At 46.6% G+C, this 24092-nt stretch overlaps 1 protein-coding gene across 1 annotated transcript in view; it reads left to right on the forward strand.

Annotated features, from left to right (window-relative positions):
• The first annotated feature begins 2332 nt into the window (after positions 1-2332).
• The window catches only part of DDHD1 (DDHD domain containing 1), a 65055-nt gene continuing 43295 nt past the window's right edge, over positions 2333-24092 (forward strand). Inside the window, exons 1-2 of the mRNA XM_050336114.1 lie at positions 2333-3032; positions 17462-17635. Of these exons, the coding sequence (XP_050192071.1) occupies positions 2333-3032; positions 17462-17635 (874 nt within the window). The remainder of the gene's footprint in view (positions 3033-17461; positions 17636-24092) is intronic.

A 24092-nucleotide genomic window follows, 5' to 3' on the forward strand; every position in this document is an offset into this window, starting at 1 on the left:
ACAAACAACCCTTTTAGGTGGGGTGAAAAACCCCACCATCCACTGCACAGGCAGTTGGGTGCTTTGGGTAATTCACAGGCAGAGGTGACATCCAGTCATGTCCCTTCCCCTGTCCTTGCCTTAGGAAAAAGTGTGTGTGTGTGTGAGTGTGAAGGTGGGGTTGGGGGTACAATCATCACACAGCCACAACCCCCTGTCAGGTGTTGGTCACAACAATCCCGTGGAGTGCTACGGCCTGGGGGCAGAGAGGGTGGAAAGCTGCCCAGCGGGAAAGGACCTGGGGGTGCTGGAAGGGTCGTTAAGCATTGGCATGGGCTGCCCTGTGAGGTTGTGGAGTCCCCATCCCTGGAGGTGTTCAAGGAATGACATGGCACTCAGTGCTCTGGGCTGGTTGACAAGGTGGGGATCGGTCACCCGTTGGACTCGATGACCTTGGAGGTCTTTTCCAAACTGAACGATTCTGTTGATTCTGCAGGGTGTACGTGGCTGGTGGCCACAGACCCACTGGCTGTGATGTGAGTAACACAGCAGGGACGTTGCACACAGAGGTGTAATGGAGCTGCAGGTATCAGCTCCATCACCCGTCCAGGTGTCACTGGGATCGGAGTATTGCCCTTCCCTCTCACCACCTCCTTCCTCCTGGGCATGTTGCAAAAGGGGGAGGGTGTCTCACAAACAGGTGACCCCACCCCAGTAAGCCAGGGTGTGTTTTCTGCGAGTCTCTTTCCCACACCATGAGAAAGGATGCTGGGGGGGGAAACTGGCACCGTGGAGGTGATCAATCACTGCCCCTCACTCGGCTGTAACGTGTTTGTTGGGCCTGGGAGTTGTCCCACACAGGTGTAAAACCTGGGCACCTTCCCTCATCCTTTTTCCTCCTACAGGCTGGCAGGTGTTTTATCACACAGATGTGCATTTCAACACCCCCTCCTGTTGATCACGAGGTGTGTAGTGGAGGTGGAAATTACTTTCTCTCTCTCACACAAACAAGTACAGGTGAACCCCAACTCCTCAGATTTAGAGAACATTGCTAGTATTTGGAGGAGTGGCATTTCTCTCGTACGAGGGTGACTTCAGGTTGTTGACACCCTTTTTAGTGTGGAGAGCGTGTATTTGGGGTGTGCCAGTCTCACTCATCCCCCTAAACAACTGAGAAATGCTTGGCTGAAGGGAAAAGGGGTGTCACACCAACGAGCAGAGGGCAGACCTGACCACCTCTCCCTGCCAAGCTGTCGGGGTGTTGAGTTGGGGTCTCACACAAGACATGCTTGTGTGTCTACAGTGTCCACAGTTTGTGTCTGGGTGTGTTACACACACATACAGGGTTACATGCTGTGTCTGAGAATGTCACACACACACAGTGTTACGGCAATATAAGAAAGATATTAAGCTCTTAGAGAGCATCCAAAGGAGGGCAACAAAGACGGCGAAGAGCCTTTGAGAGGAACGAACAGCTGACGGTACTTGGTCTGTTCAGCCTGGAGGAGACAGAGGAGACACCTCACTGCAGTTACAACTTCCTTGTGAGGGGAAGAAGAGGGGCAGGTTCTGATCTGTTCTCTATGGGGACCAGGGACAGGATGCCAGGAAATGGCCTGAAGTTGTGTCAGGGGAGGTTTAGGTTGGATCTTAAAAAACATTCTTCCCCCAGAGGGTGAACAGGCTCCCCTGGGCAGTAGTCACAGCACCAAGGCTGCCAGAGCTCCAGCAGCGTTTGGAAGATACTCTGAGGCACCTGGTGTGACCCTCGGGGATGGTCCTGTGCAGGACCAGGAGCTGGGCTCTGTGATCCCTGCGGGTCCCTTCCAACTCAACACACTCTGTGATTCTGTCTGTGTCACACACATGCTGACAGCGTGTATGTCTGAGCACGTCTCTCACACACACAAACACACAGAGCTTCCACCCGCTCCCTCCGAGCGCGGCTCGCACGCTCGGTGTCACTCGCTGTGTCTGTGTCACACACACACACAGGGCTGCACACACCCCCGGGTGGCACACGCAAACACGGGGTCACAAGGCCGTGTCAGGGCGTCTCTCTCTCTCTCACACACACACAAACACAGACAGAGAGAGGATTACGCCGTCCCTCCCCGTGCCCCGCCGTGCCCCATGGCCGCACTTCCCTTCCCTCCCCGCCGCTCCCCCTCGCGTCGCGCCGCCCGTGACGATGCGGGCCCGCCCCCGCCCGCTCGGAGCCGGCGGCGGCTGCGGCACCGCGGGCCGGGGTTTGTGGGGGGGAAGCGGGCGGGAGAGCCGAGCCGGGCGGGCGGAGCGGCGGGGGCGGGCGGGGCGAGGCTCGGCGGCCCCGCCGGGCAGGGCGCGCTGCGGCATGGATTACCCCGAGCCCGGCTCGCCGCAGGGCGCTTGGGACCTGCCCGGCTCAGCCAGCGGCTACGAGCGGCCGAGGCGCGGCGAGGAGGAAGCGGCGGCGGCGGCAGCAGCGGCGGAGCAAGAGCAGGAGGAGGAGGCGGCGGCTGCTGCTGCCCGCGCCCGCCCGCCCCGCCGGCCGCAGCCGCCGCTCCGCGCCGCGCTCTCCACCTCCTCCTCCGAGGGCGACCCCGAGCCGGCGGCGCCGCCGCGGGAGCGCAGCCTCAGCGACGAGGCCGCCGGCGGAGACTTCGACTCGGCCGAGTCCGGCGCGTCGCTGCGGTACTCGACGGGCACGGGCGGCGAGGGCAGCGAGGGCGAGGGCGCGGGGCTGGGCAGCAGCGACAGCGGCGGCAGCGGCTTCTCGCTGGCGGCCAGCGCGCTGCCCGAGAGGCGGCGGCCGGGCGGCGGCCGGCCCCGCTATGAGGTGGTGCGGGAGCTGGGCGCCGAGGAGGTGCGCTGGTTCTACCGCGAGGACCGCAAGACCTGGAAGCCCTTCATCGGGTACGACTCGCTGCGCATCGAGCTGGCGTTCCGCGCCCTGGCGGGCAGCGGCGGCGGCGAGGACGGGGAGCCGGCGGCCGTGGAGCCGGTGTGCGTGCGGAGCGGGCTCTACGAGGTGGATGTGGCCAGCGCAGAGAGCTACCCCGTCTATTGGAACCGTGAGTGCCCACCGCGGGGGGGAACGGGGGGAGTGGCCGGGCTGCCCCTCGCTCCCTGCGAGGGATGCTGGGCATCCCCCGTGCGCGCAGAGCCGGCACGGGGTGACCCCGCCGCGGGGACATCGGGTGGCTCTTCCTGACCCTCCATCGAACCCCCGCAGGGGGAAGGGGACCTGAGCACTCCCTGTCAAACAGACCGGCCGAGGGGACCTGGCAGCGCTTGCTGCCTGTATGTTCCTATATAAGAGGTACAGGACAAAATATTCCCCAGGGAGAGGGGACTCGGCGTGCCCATCTCTAGCACATACCTGAAAGAGGAGGGACTGGGAATTCCCCTTCCAAGTCTCAAGGATGTGATGGGGAGGGAAGGGAGCGCGGCTCGGGGCATCCCACCCACCCGGGTGCATTGGTCAAGGAAGTGACACGGGCATCTCTGAGCATGCAGTGGAGAAAGGGGCCACTGGACCACCCTCCCTTCTCTCCCTCTGGAAGAATGAGAGGTACTGAGGACCCCTCACTCAGAGTGTTCTGGGTGCTTCTGGCACTTCCAGCTGCAAAGGGAGCTGAGCATCTTTCCCTCTCTCCTGTGCACTCACACCTGAGGGAGATGATCTGGGGCATTCACACCTGGCATGCAGAGGGAAATGGGGACCTGAGCATGCACACCTGGCAAACAGAGACGTGGAAAAGGGAGGTCTGGGCATCTTCTCGTTTCTTGGCACCTGTGGAAGAAAGTGGGAGAGAAGGTGGCTTTAAGCTTCCCCTTTCCTAAGCAAAGGGTGATTGTGAGTGGATATTTGTTTTCAGCACTCCCCCCTCTCCCTCCCTGCACACCCTTCCTTCAGAAGAAGCAGGGTAGACACATCAGTTGTTTGTCCACTGCCTCTCCACCACACACACCCTTCTGATCCCTCATGTTTAGTGAGGAATGATGGAAAGAAGGGCTGATACCTGGCTTCACCTCTGTGACCCTTGTCCTCTCCACTAGAAAAATGATGAGACTGTGCTTTATGTTTCCTTTCCCATCAGCTATCCACTGGCAGGGGTTATGAAATGGGATTTCTCCTCCTTTCTGTTGGAGGGGATGCAACAGGCACCTCACACACACAGAGTCCTTAATTGTTACCCTTCCAATAAGGGGAATTTGCATCATAAACCCACGACAGGTGGGGATACACCTCCTCTCGCACCCTTCCCCTTGTATTCATTGTCTTTTGCTAGAGGAGAGGGGCCTTGGGGAACAGAGATGGAAGAGGAGCAGACACCTCCAGCTCTCTGCCCCTTTCTTTGGTGGGAATGTCTCCCAGGGTCTCACTGGATAAGTGAGCACCTGCTTTCCTGGTGCTGACAAGCTGTGCCGCTGCCTGTCCCTGAGGTTGCTTTCCAACTGCATTCCTTCAAGGACAAGGGAGATGATATGGAGTAGAGTGAGCTGCAGGGTAGCCAAATGTGTCCTGGCATGGGCTTGGAAGAGGGGCAGGCAGGTTTCTCTCATCTCCTCTGCATATTTTTGAGACTCGGTTGAGAGTCACAGAGCAACAGCAGAACTGTTTCAGAGATGAAAACCAGGGCTTTTAGTTCTTTTCCTTCTTACTTATCAGCGTCTTTACAGGAGGGAGATCCATAAATGGGTGGTACATTTCACTTAGGTGACTGCCTTTCAAATCCTTGTCCCAGCAGACAGACACTGAGCTTGAGGAGTGAGCAGAGGGCTCAGTCCACACGTGTTTTGAGTTAGAGGAGCCTGGGCACAGCTCCTTGAGGGGAAAGTGGAGGTGCTTTCCTCCCTGCCACCACCCTGAAGCCCCTGCTGCTGGCACTCCATGCATTACTGGGAGGAGAAGATGCTGGTCATCCAAGGGATGAGGAAGCTGCTGCCATCCTTGTAGCTGCGCCGCAGGGAGAGAGGGGAAGGAGCGAGCAGAGCTGTAAGGTGAGGCAGGATTGCTCCTGGTAATGGGAGCAGGAGGCTGCACTCGTCAGCAGCTTAAAGGTTTAATTTCTTGACACTGTGCCTTGTCCATTTGGGAAGCTGATTCAGTCTCATTAAGCTTGAGGAGCAGATGTTTCAAATGACAGCATACACTGTGCAGAGACGGTTTCTGGTGCTTGGAAGGAGAGGTTCCCAGAGGTTAGGACCAGAGGCAGGGGAGAAATAAACTGCTGGTCCTGAGGGGACTAATGACGGGGATGATTCCTAGTCCTCAGAAAGCTGATTAAGAGGAGTGCTCAAGTCTTTTCTTATTAGCAGGTCCACTCCTTTGCGAGATAAGATCATCTTTTGATGTTTCAAGGCTCTTTCAGTGACTTTTGGTTTAACTTAGCTTTCATCTGCATGTTTCCTTGCCTCTATTCCCTGTGTTCATGGGTGCTCTTGCCTTTCTCCCTCTCTTCCCTCCCAACTGCTGCATCCAGATCTGAGAGAACAGCAAGGTCAGATCCCAGAGATTCAGTCTCATCTGTGCATTTGAAGGCCTCGGTGTAGCTGTTATTCCCAAATTATTCCCATCTGATGGTGTGTTGATAATTCTGGATCCAAAGGGGAGCTGCTGCACTGGTCTGGGAGGAAGCTGGTGGTGACAAACCAGCTCTTACAGCAGCCCATGAGTAAGGCAGGAGAATCCTCCTCTCTGGCCACAGGAGCATGAAGTATAATGAGCACAAGTGACTTAAAATATGCTGAGGTGCAGGTTGAAGAGTACAGAAACTGCTGGCTGGTTTTGCTGACTCATGGTTCAGTTCAGAGCAAAGGTCAAAGGCTTTTTTATCTTTGCTATTTTGCCCTTTTTCCTGTATGTGCTGTACTCCAAGGGAGGCTGCTATCACACAGCTACAACACTGAGCAGTTGGTTCCTCAGCTGACAGTTCCTCAGCTTTTGGAACATCTCAGTGCCAGGAAAGTGTTCATTATAGCTGGGCATGTGCCAAAATATTTTTTCACTCCACATCTTTAAGCTCACCACGGGATTCATTGGTAACATCAGGAATATCAGCCTGAGTTACAATTTGAGCAGATTAATTACTGAGAATTTAATCCTTACCTTGTGACCTCTGGGATTTATTTAATTAGTGTTGTAGAACCAGCAAAAATGGTGCAAGAGGATGAAAATTATTAGTGTAGGTTTTCAGATAAGCGAGTAACCTGCAGCTGGGCTGCTTCTTGTTTTCTCTGGGCATAACAACAAGTGATATTTTATTACAGGGCTCTTGTGTTTAAATCTCCTTAAATTATCCAGCCCTTTAATGCCCTCCTGGTTCTAGAGGGCTGCTTGACAACAATCTTTCTGTACAGTTACTCAGTCTAATTTTCAGAGTCCTGGCTACTTCTGTTAAATCCACAGCCTGTGGACTTCTGAGTGACTCTCTTGTTCCTTGGCTTGTGAGTTTGTGCCATACAACTGTTGTCCTGTCTGGTATTTGCTTTTTCCTTGCTTTTTTTCCCATGTTTACGTTGTCAAGTTGTCTGTATTTAGTTCTTGTGGTGTTTTCTTGGAAGGCAGTCACTCTCCAGGTAGTTTTGTTCATCCCAGAATGTTTCAAGGCCAGGTTGGATGGAGCTTGGAGAAACCTGGTCGAGTGAAAAGTGTCCCTTCCCACGGCGGGGGGTTGGAACTGGATGATCTTTAAGCTCCTTTCTAACCCAAACCATCCTGTGTTTCCATGATTCACCAGTTTGAATTCTGACTGTATGTTGGGAACACTCATCACTTCAGCTGATGTCTGTCATGAAACACTAGATTTTAAAGTAGGACTTTTGTAAAATCTGTGGTGATATGTGGAGAGAAACAACTGCAACTTTATGTATTTCTAAAGCCATTTGAGGAGCCTGTGGAGCTTTGTCCTTTAGGGAAGGATGAATAGCTTTACTCCCAGACACAGGCTTGGGAAGGAGGGGGGGGAAGTTTTGTTTGTTTGTTTTTAACATAGATGTTTTTGTACCTAACAGTTGCAAAGTCTATTAAGTAAAATACCTCTTTTTGTATTAACAAACAAACAAACAAACATTTGTGCTGATATAATAGATATTTTACTGTCCTTAACCAGGAAATACCTGTGAATATGGGTCTTAAAATTAAGATCTGTCTGCTCAGGCTGGAATTGGGCAGCTGTAAAAAAGCATTTCAACTGCCTTTAAGCTTGGACTGAAAGAAATATCCAAACCCTTGTGTTTTCTTCTGTAAACATTCCGAGAGCTGCTGTGTAAACTAGAAGGAGAGGAAGGCATTAGCACCTGTGAGTGCCAGGGCAGCGTTACCTGCCCTCTGAACTCGGAGCTGGGCAAGATTCCTGAGAAACCTTGGGGCCCAGGAGTGGATGTTGGCACCACATGGTCACAAAAGCCTCTTTTCTCAGTGGATTTTGTTTTATCCCTGTGCTTGCTTGATGTAGAAGGTAGATGTTGGCAGCAAAGTAGGAAGTCTTTTGTACCTCAGTCACTGGTGGTTCTTTGGGCTGTGCTGTCAAGACTGAAAAATCAACATTTCAGAGCTTCTCTGTGCTGTGCAGGAGCCCTGGGTGCTTCTGCCTTCCCTAGGCCTGGCAGCATGAATTTGTGCCTTGACATTTTACAGACTGACAACCCTAAACCAAACTGGAGGCCCCCCCTAGGCCTGGCTGCTTTAATCAGTGTCCCATATTTCTTCTGAGGCTGCACGTTCAGTGTTCAGTTTGTGTTGTGTTCTGAAACAGAATTAAAACAGAAACGTGGGGCAAGATGAAAATTAAGGGCTTTTGAGTCAAGGGTTTATCAGTATGTTTGTGACTTTTCATTTGTTTTGGTCTGGTTTTAGCAGTGTTTTTAGTTGCTTTACAGCAAGCTTAGAAAATTGCTTTTGGTGTGTTGGGCAGTCTTGGAACTTGATTACACAATTTCCTCTACGTAGTAAAGGATGTTTTGATTTAAGGCAGAACTCCTCAGTACTATTTAATTGGGTTTTTTATCTCCAGGTGTGTTATTCTTTTGCAAATAAACCACTGATACTTTACTTGGTAAAGGTGAAATGTTGCTTTTGCTACTCAAAATCTTTCTGGGTTTTACTTTCTTGCTTCTGTTCTGGCTATACCATCCTTTCAAAAGCATCTCATACCTTAGTTTTGTCCAGCTCCTTCCTGACCAGAAGGCCTGGAAGTGTTCAGGTGTCCAGGGGGCTTGGAGCAACCTGGGCTGGTGGAAGGTGTCCCTGCCCATGGCAGGGGGTGGAATGAGGTGGTCTCTAAGGTCCCTTCCAACTCAGATCAGTCTGGGATTCCATGATCTAACACACATAGATGAAACAGTTTTTAGACTTGCAGTGTTCCATGTATTAAATCACACTCGTTTGTGATGTATGTTCTGCTTTTGCTTGGGGTCTCTGGTACCTTCCCTCAGCAGAGGGAACTTGTGACATTTGGGCTGCTTTTACTGGGACAGGGGGAAGATGTCAGCACTTTGCTTGGATGTGTCTCTGAGGGCAAGTTTCTTCCATGTCCTCAGCTTCTGTGTTTGTGATTTCCAAGCCTTGTTCAAGCAAAATGAATCTGTTGTCTTACTCCTTTAGTACCAGAATCACAGAATCCCTGTCCAGTGGGTGGTGTCAGCTCCAGCAGGGTAGCTAAGGATGGAGGTGGCTTACAAGGCGAGTTGTGTTTGCCCTTTGATGTGGTCCAGCACTTCTCCTGGCTGGATGTTGTCAGCAGGGACAAAGGCAGAGATGTGGGGAATACTTGGGTTACAAGTTGTGGGTGAGAGGGTGTCAGAAAATGTTCATGGGATGAGGAGGATCAGGAGTTCTGTTCTGACTTAATTCAGGCCTTTGAATACTGATAGGACAGGGGTGATATCAAAGAAAGAGGATGGGATTTAATTTGGAGGTGACAGAGCTGGGTTAAAGACAGATGACAGGTGAATTTTTATGTGTGTGTGATATTCTTTAGGGAAAAACAGCACTGAAAGCAAAAGAGACAGACCTTGTCCAGAGCTCCCAGGGGGGCACAACAAGGTATCTGTGAGAGCTGACACTCTGCCAGTGGCTAAGCAGAAGGCCTAGATGGAAGAAAAATCTGCAAAAAGAGGAAGAAATTAAAGTAAGAAGCATGAGCAATTCTCTCAGTCATATCTGTAAGGTTGAAAAAAAGTGAAGGTGAAGTAGTGGTTTGAGTGTTGGCCAGAGGAAAGGTCAGGGGTGTGGTGTGATCTGAGTGGGTTGCAAGGAGCTGTAGCCACTCTGGAGTGGAGCTGGAGAGGAGAAACTCCAGAGATTGTAAGTGCTGTAAAAGTGAGCACTGGGATGAAGGGAACACAGGGTGCAAGTGGGACCCCAGGCAGTGATACTGAAGGTGAAAGACACTAAAATTGTTGCCCAGAGAAGCTGTGGCTGCCCCTGGATCCCTGGAAGTGTCCAAGGCCAGGTTGGATGGGGCTTGGAGCAACCTGGTCTGGTGGAAGGTGTCCCTGCCCACGGCAGGGAGTGGGACAGAAGATGGTCTTGAGGTCCCTTCCAACCCAAACCATTCTGGGATTCCATGAAAATCATGCTGGTTTTCTTGGGGGGGGAAACCCCTACAGGGTTAAAAAAAAAAAAAAATTGAAGGAAAAAGTTAAACGTGGGGATGAAAGGGTAGGGAAATCTGGAGTTGGGGTGGAGTAGACAGAAGAAGGAAGTGAGATTAGGGGGAGAGAGAACAGGAAAAAATTCCTGTGAAGGAGAAGGGAGGAGTTGACAAAAAAGGTTATTGTGCCCTTGGATGGCTTCATCTTGTTCATTAGTGGCAGGCCTGAGATGTGCACAGGGACAGTCTTGCTCTTGGTTTGTTTTTTTTTGAAATATATTCCTGTATAAGAATGTATTGCTCAAACTGTTCATCCGTGATCATTGGTGCTGGCGGAGCCAGGGAACAAAGCCCAGTTTGGGAGCACCAGGAGAGCACACACAGGGTGTGAGGTGGGGGGGATTGTGCAAAATCCCCGTGACTGTGGATGGGGCTGGAGCACATTCTTACCTTTTGGGAGGTGCTCACATGTTTGTCAAGTGGCACAGTTGTTCTTTTGGGGGTTTAGCTTTCGCCTGATTCAGTCTCAAAAATCCCCTGGGTGAGAAAAGAGCTGATAAGGGACAGGCTCCTACAGCTTGGCAGTTCCAGCAGCAAACGCTGGTGGTGGAAGTATTTCCCTTCAGAGCACGACTGTTGAAATTTGGTGAACTATTTTAACTGATAAGAATTTAAATTGCAAGCCCATTTCATGTTTCAACAGTCCAAGGGGTTTTTTATGAGTGTTTCCTGCTCATCCTTCACACAGCCAGTAGGTGAGCTTTAGGATTTTGACTTGGACCATCAGGATCAGGTCTGTGTATAGAGCACTTGGGGATATGTTAATTAAACTGGTATCTTAAGCAGAAAAATCCTTCTTGAGAAACTTGGTGTGTACTTTATAGCACCTCTACTCTGGAGCCGGGCTGAGAGAGCTGGGGGTGTTCACCTGGAGAAGAGAAGGATCCAGGGAGACCTGAGAGCCCCTTGCAGGGCCTAAAGGGGCTCCAAGAGAGTGGAGAGGGACTGGGGACAAGGGATGGAGGGACAGGACAAGCCTGTAACCCAGAGGGCAGGGTTAGATGGGATATTGGGAAGGAATTCCTGGCTGGGAGGGTGGGCAGGCCCTGGCACAGGTTGCCCAGAGAAGCTGTGGCTGCCCCTGGATCCCTGGAAGTGTCCAAGGCCAGGTTGGACAGGGCTTGGAGCAACCTGGGCTAGTGGGAGGTGTCCCTGCCCATGGCAGGGAGGTTGAAACTGGATGATCTTAAGATCCCTTCCAACCCAAACCATCCAGTTATTCTGTATTTTGGGTTGATTAATAGCAGTTGAGATGAGAGATAACTTTGAGGACATAAATCTCTTTTTGAGCAATGACTTCGAGGACATTTCCTCTCTTTCTGTGGGGTCACTTCTGTGTTTGACATGTGAACCAGTCCTTTTGTTCCTCTTTTGGATTGCTCAATTCATCACGTAAACCAAGAAAAAAACAGTTACAGGCTGTTGCTTGAATACTTGAGGCAGTTGGTAAATCAGAGGTAATTCCAAATCTGCAGCAGAGGCTCTGTAGATCAGTCTGGAAAGAAAATCCCACCTGTGCCAACGGGATTGCTCTGAACGTGTTTAGTTCTCCGTGAAACTCAAAAGCAACTTCCACCTGTAATTTTGAAATTGCTTCAGTGAAGCAATTGAGAATTATTTGATGAACCAGCAAAATAATGGTCTTTACTGCTCAGTGAATTAAATCTGTTTTCAGCTCAGGCACTGGCTCAGAGTCTGGCTCCAAGTTCGTGTCGCTCTGAAGTTTTCTGAGGCTGAGATGTCACCCTTGAACTCCTCCTCGGGACTTGTTGCTTTTGAAAGAGCAGGACGGGTCACATGTGCCTGTGGTTAAACAAAGGGAGGTCACGGGGCTGTGATTAAATGAGAGGCTCCATTTATTTAAATACCAGTCACCTGCCCCCATGAAATAACGTCAGGGAAGAGCTAGAAAGATGTCGAATTTTAAGCTATTAAAAAACCCAAACAAAACAAAACCAACAAAACAAACAAAACAAACAAAAACAAACAAACAAAAACCACCAAAAAAAAGTGTGTTCTGTTACCCAGCAAGCATGAAATAATGCGAGTTTAGTTTGGGGCTATTTTATTACAACATCTCTCTGTTCACCCAGCAAACATGGTCATGTCACTGTCAGTAAAATGTAGGGACCTTCCATGTCACAGTCAGCATCTGTAAATGTTCTAATCATGAAGCTTCCTGTCCTCAGCAGATTTTTTTTTCTCTCTGTTCCTCTCTCTCTTTTTCCTTTTTCTCTCCCTTTTTCCTTTCAAGAGTCTACAAACCCAACCACAAAGGAACTTGGTCAGAGTTGAAGTGTTCAGGGCCAGTTTGGAAGGGGTTTTGGAGCAACCTGGGCTGGTGGAAGGTGTCCCTGCCCGTGTCACAGGGTTTGGAACAAGATGATCCTTAATGTCTCTTCCAACCCAAGCCCTTCTGTGATTCTCTCACACTTATTCAGCACCTCATGTCAACACTGAGATTTTTGTGTGTATTATAGTTGCTAGAATTGCTGTGCTCCAAGTCCTCTGATGCTCAGCACTTGTAGCAAACCTTTGGGGGAAAAAAAAAAAAAGGAGGAAAACCCCAACAAGGCTGTGTTTTGCCAAGAATTTTTATCCCTTGGTAAATGTGTGGGCGCTTCCTTCTTTAACTGACTTTCAGTTCAGGATGTCACATTTGTAGCCTCACAGTTGCCTTCAGCTTGTGCAGATTGTGCCCTCACATACTGAGAATTTTTTTTGCCACTGTAGAAAGAAGGAAATCAAGTTTAAGGAAGAGCAGTTACTCCACCAGGAAGCAGGCATCTGAAATGACTGCACTGAGAAGCAGTGCAATCTGAGTGAAAACACAAGCTTTAATTTAAATTTCTGAGCCTCTGAATGTTCTATTAACCCTTTAGGTCTCACTTGTGGGCAAATTGTTATGGGTGTCTTGAGACTGGTGGATGCAGAGTGCCAGGAGTGCCTTCACTACACATGTGCAGTGATTCATGTGTTGCATACAGATTTTATTTTAACAGAATTTTTGGTATTGGGGGGCTTTAGGTGACTGTCATTACACAAGTCACTTGTGTTCTTGTCGCACCATTAATTACAGCACTTGTATCCTTTTATTCCCTGGATTTTCAGGGAGAAAAAAGGCCTGTTTGTGTAAAAATAAATAAATCCTTTGTGTGCGGAGTAGATCTCTTAAACTAATTTCCTGTAAAATTGGTAAAATATGTGCGACTAATTTAAATAAAGGGCTTTTCATCTGCTTTTAATCCCCACCATTCAAATTTATTTAGAAATTCTCATTTAAATAAACCATGCAAGTGTATAACCAGTCAAATATGTTGGTATCTCTCAGGCTGAATCACTGCCAACTGCAGATTATGTGGTGTAGGACTTAGGGCAGTAAAGAAATCAAGGCAAATCCTTTCCTGGGGATCGAGATTGCAGGGATAAGGATAAATAACACTTCATATAATAGATTTGGAATTCTGCATTGGCAAAAAAAAGAAAAAAAAAAGTTAAATTGCAACATGTTGTAATGCCAGTGTGTTTAATTCTCCTATAAAACAAAAATATGTGAAAGAGTGTAGTTTCAGCTTCTCTGAAATCATCCCAATACCCAAGACGAGAATGAATTTATTGAAGGTGGATAAGTGAGTGAAATTGGGTGCTAAAATGGCAGTTTTGGTTCATCCCTTTTAATAGCTTCCATCAAGTTCTGGGGGTGAAACACAGGGGAATCTTTCAGTGGCAGCACCTGTGCAGGATTAAACAGAGGAACTGTGGTTAGGAAGGCCTTTCTTCTATCCCACAGCGAACAGATTTTACTGAAAAATCTCCTTGTTTCCCCACCCAATCCAGAGTATTCCATGTAATTACCATTAATATACTTCCCTGTCTGAACTGCCACTTCCTTTTGGAGCTGGTGACCTTAGTAGGTTGTCATAGAATCCCAGAATGGTTTGGGTTGGAAGGGAAGGTCAAGATCATCCAGTCCCACCCCCTGCCATGGGCAGGGACACCTTCCCTAGCTCAGGTTGCTCCAAGCCCCATCCAACCTGGCCTTGGACACTTCCAGGGATGCAGGGGCAGCCACAGCTTCTCTGGGCAACCTGGGCCACGGCCTCCCACCCTCCCAGCCAAGAATTCCTTCCCAATATCCCATCTCACCCTGCCTCCTGGCAGTGGGAAGCCATTCCCTGTGTCCTGTCCCTCCATCTCTTGTCCCACGTCCTTCTCCAGCTCTCCTGGAAGGAGCTCTCAGATCTCCCTGGATCCTTCTCTTCTCCAGGTGACCCCCCCAGCTCTCCCAGCCTGGCTCCATGGGAAATGGCTCTTTGTGGGCTCCCATCACAGATTTTTGTATCTCAGTTCTGCAAGGCCGTGTTCAGTTTTCCGAAAACCAAAACGTGCTGTTGATGGCAGGAATTGTCATTTACTTTCTTCCTTTTGCTTCCAGGTGGTTTTCTCTTGAGGTTTCCCAGTAGCACAGTGTTCAAACCTGCCATCCAGCTTGTGATGTGCAATAAAAGCATCGTTCTAGCTCAGGGTGCCTTGGCTGCTACTAAAAGTGTCCAACAGGACACTTAAATGAGGAGATGAGTTAAAAATCCCTCCCTGGTCCTCCTAAAATCCCACCGAGCTGGAAAATAGAACTGCCTCACCCAGGTTTTTAAACCAAAGCTCCATAATAATCTGTCTCTGGAACTGAAAGTGATTTATGTTTCCAGACCCTGAGCCAGATATATTAATTTATTCAGAAGCTGAACTGTTCTGCAAAGATATGATGTTAAAATTTTTCTTATTTCAAACAGTTTTTCCTGGCTTAGCTTTTCTGGGAAAGGCTCTGCCCGTGCTATGTTTGAGAGCTGCTGTTGAGTGCTGTAGACTCCTCTTGTAAAGAACAACTCTGGGAAAGTTTCTCTCAGGTGAAAAGAGCCTCAAAATGTTTATTTTAATATTTTATGGTTAGAATTTCAGAAATCTGTAGGTGGAAATTCCCATGTGAAAAACTTAAAGCCATTCAAAACTGAAAAAATAGGTGTTTTGTACTCCGAACAAAATGAATACAAAATAGTATTCATGTGATTATGATTCAAAAATATGTATCTTTTTTGTGGATTCAGTGAATGGAGCCCCAACAGGCTGCTTAGCCAAGAATTAAGGAATTGCTTACAGATTTTCCCAGTGAGGATTAACATCTGACGTAGTTGTGTCACTGATTCGGCCACAATGGGACCCTTTATCTTGGCTCACATTTTGTGTGCATTTCATTCCTTCCTACAGACAGGGCTTTGTTGGTAAGGGCAGCCCGACTGGGTCTGTGTGTATTGGATGTACCGAAAAATGCGGATATCTGGCAGGTGTAAAATATCCGGGAATACAGCAGAGGTTAAGGAAAGAGGCTGCTGTGTGTGGTGGCAGCTGACTCTGCTGTGGGTGACTTTCACCTCGTGAAAAGTAAATACTCATCTTTCACACTTCATTGACGGGATGCAGACTCCAAAGTTAGTCTAAATTTTCCACGGAATGTTGGATTTCCTGTGCCGTTTGTGGTGACTGTGAACTCCTGCAGTTTGAAGCCACTGGGAGCTTTGGTCTGGGATTAATTTCCACTAAAGAACTGTGCCGTTGGAACACTCCAACCTCTTTAATTCATCTGCTGGATCATCAACGTGCAAAACATCAGGAATTCGGCACGTAGCAATTGGCCCCTACCTGGAACAGCTATTTTAGGAGGGCAGAGAGGAGCTGAGTGGCAGAACTGGGTCTTGCACTACTTCTGTCTGTGTTTTTGGTCAGGCCACGAGCCCGAGCTGTCTGTGTTCCATTTAGGCAGAGCTGAGGGTGCAGGGGGATCCAAGAGCTTGAAATGTCCTGTAAATCCCTTGTGGGAAAGGCTTCAAAACTGGCTTTGGAATATTTCAGGTGTTAACTTACCCTGTGGGAAGATTATTGCAAGGTGATTTTCCTTTTGCTTTCGTAGCTTGTGCATTCAGTGGTCTGAGGGAGGAAGAATTGGGAATGGTTTAGAGATTCCAAGTAAAGTGTGTGTGTGGGGGGTGTCCAATTAGTTTTGCAGTTAGTATGAAAATTACTTTTGATGTGTACTGGTGTCTGCAGGCACAAGGAACAATAATGACAGATCTGTAGTAGAGGGCAGTGCAGAGGCATCGGAATCTCAGTGGGATGCACCCATTCCCAGTCTGGGGACTCTGAGAAACAGATGGTTTTGTGACCTGGATTAGTGGCTGTGCTCACAGAGCTCTGTGACCAGCCTAAAAACCACTGCCCGTGGCTGGGTCACCTCACCCAGCTGTGTTTGCTCTGCTCTGGTGATAGGTCAGAAAGATCCCTTCCAGCAACTCTGAAATCTACTATTTCATGGTTGTTTTTCACCTAATTTTCATTGACTGTTTCTTTTCATCAGTTCCCAAGCTGACACTTTTTTTTTTTCCTGTTTCCAGGTAGGAGGAGATCTTTGAGTAGTAAAGACTGGTTTTTTCCCCTCCCATCTCCTTTTTTAAGCCTCTTTTGTGCTGAGTTCTTATCTGCTTTTGGGGTTTGTATGCACACACACAAGATGTTTGCAGTTGGCTGAGTCAGTATATATATACATATATAGATAGATATTTATATACATATACATAGATATAGAAATACACCTCCAGCATGCACTGGGGGTCACTGGTGCAACTGTTCTGGGCTCTCAGCATGCCTGTATCTGGGCTGACCCCATAAACCTGGAGTTTGGGGCTTTACAGGCTTGTGGAGCACAGGACAGACACTATTTCTCCTTGATTTTCCAGGTGTAGAAGGAGGAATTCTAAGCTGAGTTTCAGTGGGTATTATTGTCCAATCTTGCTTGCGGGGATGGGTATAAGAAGGTAATTCTTGCTCCCTACATTCCCAGTGGTTAGTGTAGGCAACAAGGACAGTTTGGTGAAGAATAAGAACCAAGATATATTTTTCTTAGAGATTTCTCTTTTGCCACGTGGGCAGTAAATTCTGTTTCCTCATTTGAGGAACTGAAACTGAAACGAGATTGCCAGTGACCGAAACCAGCCCTCAGCAAAAGATTGATTTTAATTTAAAAAAAAAAACCAAAACAAAACAACCTTTCATCTTTAAATATCACCGTTTATGCTAATTGTTGTGTAATTTGGGTTCTTGGAAGTGCAATTCCCGAAGGAAACAAGGCTCTGTGCAGTCAGGGTAAGCACGAGTGGGTTTGTATCTCCTCCTCGTTCTGCATCCTCTTGATAACCACCACTAGTTTAGAAGTTATCAGTCAAATTGTGTAGAGGAGCATGAGCCTCACAAAGATCCTAATGATTCAAAAATTCAAGGCAGCTGAGTGGAGAGGAGTATATCCCACTAAAGCTGGACTGTTGTTTAAATTAAACCCTTATTAAACTTTGCAGAACCTGTATCTAAGTTGCCTGGAGGAGTTGTGGACTCCCCATCCCTGGAAGTGTCCAAGGCCAGGCTGGACAGGTCTTGGAGCATCCTGGGATAGTGGAAGGTGTCCTTGCCAATGGCAGGGGGTGGGACAAGATGGTCTCTAAGGTCCCTTCCAACCCAAACCATCCTGGGATTCTGCTTTTCTGTCCATCTCTCACATCCTCACCCACCCTTGGAAAATTTGGCCTCATGACCCTCAGGTCTGCAGATTAAACTCCTCATTTCAGCCCCACAGGAAAAGGTGGTGGTGTTTCCCAAGTCATTTGTTACGGATCCCAGCAGCAGGAGTGTAACCCTTCCATCAAAACACCCAACAGAACTCCCCTCCCCTGCTTCCTGCTGTCAGTTCATGATTTGTTGCATTAAAAAAAAAAATTTTTTTTTTTTTTTTTTAATTTTAGAAACGGAAAAGATCCCTGTGATGCGTGGGCAGTGGTTCATTGACGGGACGTGGCAACCTCTGGAAGAGGAGGAAAGTAACTTAATAGAGCAGGAGCACCTCAACCGCTTCAAAGGCCAGCAGCTGCAGGAGAGCTTTGATATGGAAGTGTCCAAACCTGTCGATGGGAAGGAGGGTAAGATTGTTTAGATCACTACAACATGTTTTATGGACACTTGGGGGGGTCTGGTTTTCTTAAGCAAGAGCGTGATCTGTGTTGGTTTTCCACTGTACATGGTGGGAACCATCAGTTTGCTCTCCCGTTTTCCAGTAACATCTTGATGTAGGATTTCCTGCTGCAACCCCCTTGATGAACACTGTAAAAGTTGTATTCATGGATAAACATCTTGCTCCCATTTTCGTTTATATCTTTTAACTGTGTTTGAAGTCTCACTTCAAACTGAAATCTCTCGAGTGGGACAAGAACAGTCAGTGTCCAAATGCAAACTGGTTAATAGGTCTCTGGCCAGCATCCCTAATTTTGCCCTAAAGGGAGTAGTATCAGTTTTGCAGATCACATTTAGTTTTCCATTCTTATTCATTCTGTGAATTTATTAGTTTTCAGCTTTGGTAAATCTTGGGCGTTCATTCTGTCGTGGAAGTCCTTATATGTTAATGGCCAGGCTGAGGACATTCAGTTAGTGTTGCTGGGAATCTCAGTCCAATGCATGGGACATTTTTAAGAGTAGATTTCTGAAATCACTGATTTGTTGTTTAATGTAGACAGTTGATTGGGTTGCTCCAGAATAAGTATTGCACAGCAAAAATTCAGTGTTTTTGGCTTTCACGCTTCACTTCTGTTTGTTGGTTGTCACTTGGTCAACAATCTACAAACCATGAGCTGCAAGTACAGAGGCCTCACAAGGTATTTTAGTGGGGATTTGGTTGTGTTACTCCTTATAAAGCAGCTTTATTTTCTAACTGCAGCTTTGTACAAAGCAGTTGCACAGTGTAGGGGATGGCTGTGTTTGGGCCACGTGCCCACACAAGTAAAAGCTTGTGAATAAACTGGAGGCAAGGCAATATTCAGGGGACTTCTGTCATTACTGTAAGGAAAACCAGCAGTATTATTTGTTTTTTCAACATTTCAGAGAGTAGAGTTTAAGTTTGTGGCTAGTGAGGGCTTTATGAATATTTTTTTTTCCTATTTATTCTGCTTTAAAAGATCTTTTCCTCTGGTCTAGCCTGCAGTGCAGTGTTCTGCTTCAACAGCTCTGTCAAAAAGGTGCAGCAGAAAGTGGTGTGACCCCTGAGCCACAGCCCTGTGCCAGTACAGCCCCCCTTCTGGGAGGCACTTTCACCTGTGTTTCTGTGTGTCTGCACTGATTTAGTGTTGCAGTGTCCTGGCACAAAGCTCAGCATTGTTAGTGGCAGGGTACTGTGCTTTTACATGGAGAGCAAATCTGTGTTTTCCCGAGTGCTCCCAGGCTTTGGTAGCTTAATTTCTGATGGAAGGATGGATGGCTCCAGTGGTACTTGGATTCTCCTTATCGAGGAAAGAAGATAAATAAGGGATTTTTAAATTTTTTTTTAAGAAAGAGAGCAGAAATTTTCAGATTTGATGTTGGAGAGTTTGGGGAGAGTGATGAGAGAGAATAATCTCTGATACTTGTGAAAAGATAGAAGTCCAGAAAAAGAAACTCTAAATTCTGGCACCAGTACCTTTTCTAAAAAGTTAAAAGGGAAAGAATCAAAACCAAAAAAATATATAAATAAACCCAAACTATGTGTGCCATCACTTCAAATGGAATATGTGTCAAGTCACTAACAACTTTCAATAGATTTTTTTTTTTTTCCAGTAATGGGAGAGTTGCAGATAAATTACAGCTGACAGTGTGTGAAAAGTGGTTTTGTCATTATAATATGCCTCTCAATACATCTTGGATCTACTGACATCCACGATTCCCATTTGCAGTGGCACTGGGAGAAGCTTTGCAACTTGTATTATTGCTGGTGGAGTGAATGTAATTAGTTGGAGAAGTGCTGAATTCAGTTTATAAATTCCTTAAATGCTACAGATTGTGTCCTACATGGAACAGATTTTGGTCCCATCAAGGTTTACAGGGAGCTGTTATTTATGGTTAGTGAAAGTCAGAATAAATCTGTAAATATCATTGGGGAGCAAAGTGACTCTTCTCAATGATGTGATAAAGCACTGAAGGGGATGAAAAACTAACCATGTCCTTTAATTGCTCAGCAAAATTAATACAAGCTGCTCTAACAGCCTATTAGTACTTAGAATTTCAAAATAAAACCCAAACTAAGTCAAATCCAGGGATGTTAGTTATTAATTCTGCTCCTGGATTGCAACATGTTAACGAGGAAAAAACTAAGCTTCATCTGGGGCTTTTTGTTAGGATGATGTTTGATGATAGGATGAATAAATGCCCCATTCTTAAACTCTTTAATCCAAGCAAACCTTCCTCTGAAAAAAGAGTCTCCAGCCTGTGGTCTATAAATAACATAATGCCTGTGCTGCATTCCAGTGGTTATTTGGGAGCACAACAAGCTTTAAATGCTGAAGGTGACAGAAAGTATATGATGACTGTGTCTTGTATGACAGTGGGTGATTTCTCAAGCTCTGTTTTCCATGGGGCACCCCGGTGATTGCTGAGCAAACCGTAGTGGAATTGTGATTTTCATCCTTACCAGGTATTTCATTCCATGCCTTGCCAAACGAAGTGAGTTTATGGTGCCTGATGTTGCTGACTCCTCTTGGTGTCTGATGCCCTTCAGTGAATCGGGTGTGTTGTTATGGCACAACACAGAAATGGGGCCCTTTTTTATCAAAAAAAGGTCAAAGGGAGGGGGGATTGTCTCCCTCCTGTGCTGTTATGAGACCCCACTGGAGTTCTGTGTCCAGCTCTGGGGCCCCCAACATCAGAGGGATGAGGAGCTTCTGGAGCGAGTCCAGAGGAGGCCACAGAGATGCTCCAAGGGCTGGAGCACCTCTGGTTTGGAGCCAGGCTGGGAGAGCTGGGGGGGTTCCCCTGGAGAAGAGAAGGCTCCAGGGAGACCTGAGAGCCCCTTGCAGGGCCTAAAGGGGCTCCAGGAGAGCTGGAGAGGGACTGGGGACAAGGCATGGAGGGACAGGACACAGGGAATGGCTTCCCACTGCCAGAGGGCAGGATTAGATGGGACATTGGGGCAAAAATTTTTGTCTGTGAGGGTGGGGAGGCCCTGGCACAGGTTGCCCAGAGAAGCTGTGGCTGCCCCTGGATCCCTGGAAGTGTCCAAGGCCAGGTTGGAGCAACCTGGGATAGTGGAAGGTGCAGGGGGTTGGAATGAGATCTTTAAGGTCCCTTAAAGTATCCAATTCAGCTACAGGAGGAAACCACACTTTAGGATAAGGAATTAGGAGTTTGGCTGCTTTGCAGTGAAGCTGAACCCCTGCACCTGCCTTTGAGTTCATGCAAATCACACACTTGCACAGCTGCAAATCTGCAGGTTCAGGAAGGCATCTTCTTGCTTGTGATCATTACATAAAGTAATTTTACATAATTTTTATGAGCAAAATGAGAATCACTGCATTGTCATTCTACAGTCGGATCAAGGAGCAGAGCTTGGGTTCAGCACTCAAATCTGTGCTAAAAACAAGTCGATTCTAATGACACCTTAAACCCCTAAATGAGATGCTGCACTGCTGGAATGTATCTATGAGCTTCCAGGTCTGACTGGTTGTTCTGCTGCTCTCTTAACAGCGATATTGTAGACAATATTGGGGGAGTTTGGACCCCCACAGATGAATTTGTCAAGTAGTTTTTTGTTTGGGGTTTTTTTCATCCAGGCAATGTGTATATTTGTATATTTTTATATTGGCTTTGCTTGTCCTTCTTAAAAACAATTCATCCTTCAGACTTAACAGGTATAAATTAATACCAACACAGGACGTGAGGCAGCGTTTTAAGCTGAATTCTTAGGTTCAGTATATCCCTACTGGGAAATAATTCTGTTAATACTTCTGATAAAAACCTGGTTGCAGCACTTGTTCTGTGAAGCAGTGTTTGATCTGAAATAATTTTGAAGGGAAAAAAAAGAAAAAAAGGGGGTAGCATGATACCTATTTAGCAGTGAATCAGCTTAAAATGTGCAGATTTAAAGTAAGATTTAGAAAGTGCCTTTTCTGCATATTTAGGCAGGCAGTGAGCTTAGGACCTGTCTGAAGGAGTCTACCAAAGGAGCAGCTTTTCTAGAGATTTCAGTCATATCAAAGCTTTGTAAGCCAAAACAAGACCAAGTTGAGTACCTATCAATCCTCTTTTTCAGGTATATTCATTTAATGAGGATGAAGTGAAGCTGAAAGCCTCATTCATGTGGCAGTAAGATAGGAATAGATGTAGTGCATTGTTTTTGCACGGAGAGATGCTCAAAATTCAGCTGGAAATCGCCCGTGCAACATGATTCAGACTTGAAATTGGATCCAACCCTAAAGCTGATCCTGCTCTGCAGAGAGGATTGGAACAGATGAACCCCAGCAATCCCTCTGGCAGAAATCATTCTGTGATCAAGCCTGTGATTCCATGATAGCTGATAAGAAATATGGGAAAAAAAAATCCTGTGAGAATCAGAATTAACGTTTTGATGCATTGATTTTGAGACAGTAGAAGCCTATTGGGTTTTTTTTTCGTATGGAATTTCAGCGTGTGGTTAATGCCATCAAACCTGTAAAAGCTGCATTTGGAACAGCTGATTTTATTTTTTGTCTCAGGTTTCAAATAGTATTTTCTCTCTTCGTAAAAAGTTTATATAGATTTTTGTCACAGCTAAGTTAACCTTTAGATGGGAAAGTCGAATTTGTAGAAGCAGAGGGTCATGCAGAACAGGAGAGGGATCTCTGGAGATGGTCTAGTCCAACCTCCCTGATGAGAACAGGTTACTCAGGATGTTTCCATTGGGATTTTCACTGTCTCCAACAACAGAGACTCCACAACCTCTCTGGGCAGTCTGTTCAGTGTTTTACCACCCTCACCACGAAAAACAATTTTATTTCTACTTTTTCTTGAATTTCCTGGGTATGTTCTTCTTGAGTGTTGCATTCCCACAGCCAGTAAAATGGTGTACAGGCTAAATTATTCCAGGGAATCCCAAGGAGCTCTGAGCCTAATTTTCCTCTCCTCTAGAGAACTGATGGGCAACAGTAAATGCACTTTATTGGCATCTGTATTTTGGCATCTGCTGGCAGAGCTGTTTGCTGAGTCCTGGACCAGGATAACTGATAAAATATCCCTCACTTGTACTGGCTTTGAGTTACTGGATCAGGGTATTGAGTGCTCCTGGGGCCTTGCAGAACAGGGTAAAAATTGGATATTTTGTCTAATCTAACTTTTAATGATCCTCTTACACTCTTTGGGGGAAAAAATAAATAGAGCTGTGTTTAAAACTGAGTTGTTTAGTGTACAATTAAGAAGGGTTTGCTGTGCTCTACCCTGCACCAAGTAGCGTGATGTTTTTGTCCCAGCTGTCTCTCACTAATGCCTTTAGATTTGTTGTGATGTCATAACTGGTTATGAACACTGAAGAAACTGAATTTAGCTAAATTCTTTAGAAATTAAATATGGGACCTGACACTTCTGCTACAAAATCTGCTTTTTAAGTATATACCTTTTTCTCTTTTTTTCCAGAAAATATGTCAATTTTTAATTTGTTTGGTTTTCCTAAAAATGGTGATACTGATGAAAAAAAAATGACACCCCTTTTAAAAATTTTACTTTGAAGCTCAGTGTTTTTACTTTTAGTTCTCTACTACCTCCCTTCCTTCTCCCTCCCTTCTTTGTTCAAATGGAGAGGATATAAGGAGAAATCAGATGCTGCATGTCTTAAGAGAAAGCATTCCCAAGGTACAGTAATTGTAGATTTTTTTTTTTTTTTGTAGCACTCCTGGCTTAGGAAGCTTTTAAATTCTAGTCTGCTTATATCAGTTAAATGTGTTAGATTAAGATGCTTCAGGTTTCTTCGAGCTGTGTTTGTGCCGTTTCCTTCCAGAGGGAAGGAAAAGCGTCTTAAATCTTAGAAGAAAAGTAGAAGTGCTGTGAGTCTTAGAGAAAAGTAGATGCTCGCAGTGTCATGCAGAAATGCTGATTATAATTGTTTGTTGACTGATATAAACTCTATAAACATTTGTTTCTCACCCTCTTTATACGTGGTTTGGCACTTTTTTCAGTAAAATAAAAGCAACTTTTTCAGAATTGCAGCTGGCCTGGTACGAGATAAATTGTGTCAGGGAAGGAACAAAGGGTTTATACCAGACAATGTTTTGTTTGCCGCTTCCTTTTGGGTAATAATCTATAATTTTATGTTGTAAATTATTTTCACTGCAGCTTTTATGTGAGTACTGGAATGAAATGAGATATGGGCATAGGATATAAAAGGGGAAGCTGTATAAAATACATGGTAAAGGCTGCTGTGTTGCAGAAAACATCCCTGACCTTTGCAGCAGCTGATGGTGTGTAAAAAATTAATTCAGAAAGTGGGAATAAATCTTCCTGGGGCCATTTAATGATTGCAGAAGGCTCAGAAGTTCTTGTCTCTGGGCTTTCTCCGCCACCAGTTAAAGCCAGGAGTGATTAAACTTTCACTGACTGCAGTGACTGTGG

This window comes from Myiozetetes cayanensis, unplaced genomic scaffold (genome assembly GCF_022539395.1).
Source record: "Myiozetetes cayanensis isolate MyiCay16 unplaced genomic scaffold, myiCay2020 scf6-25, whole genome shotgun sequence".
Lineage (NCBI taxonomy): Eukaryota > Metazoa > Chordata > Aves > Passeriformes > Tyrannidae > Myiozetetes > Myiozetetes cayanensis.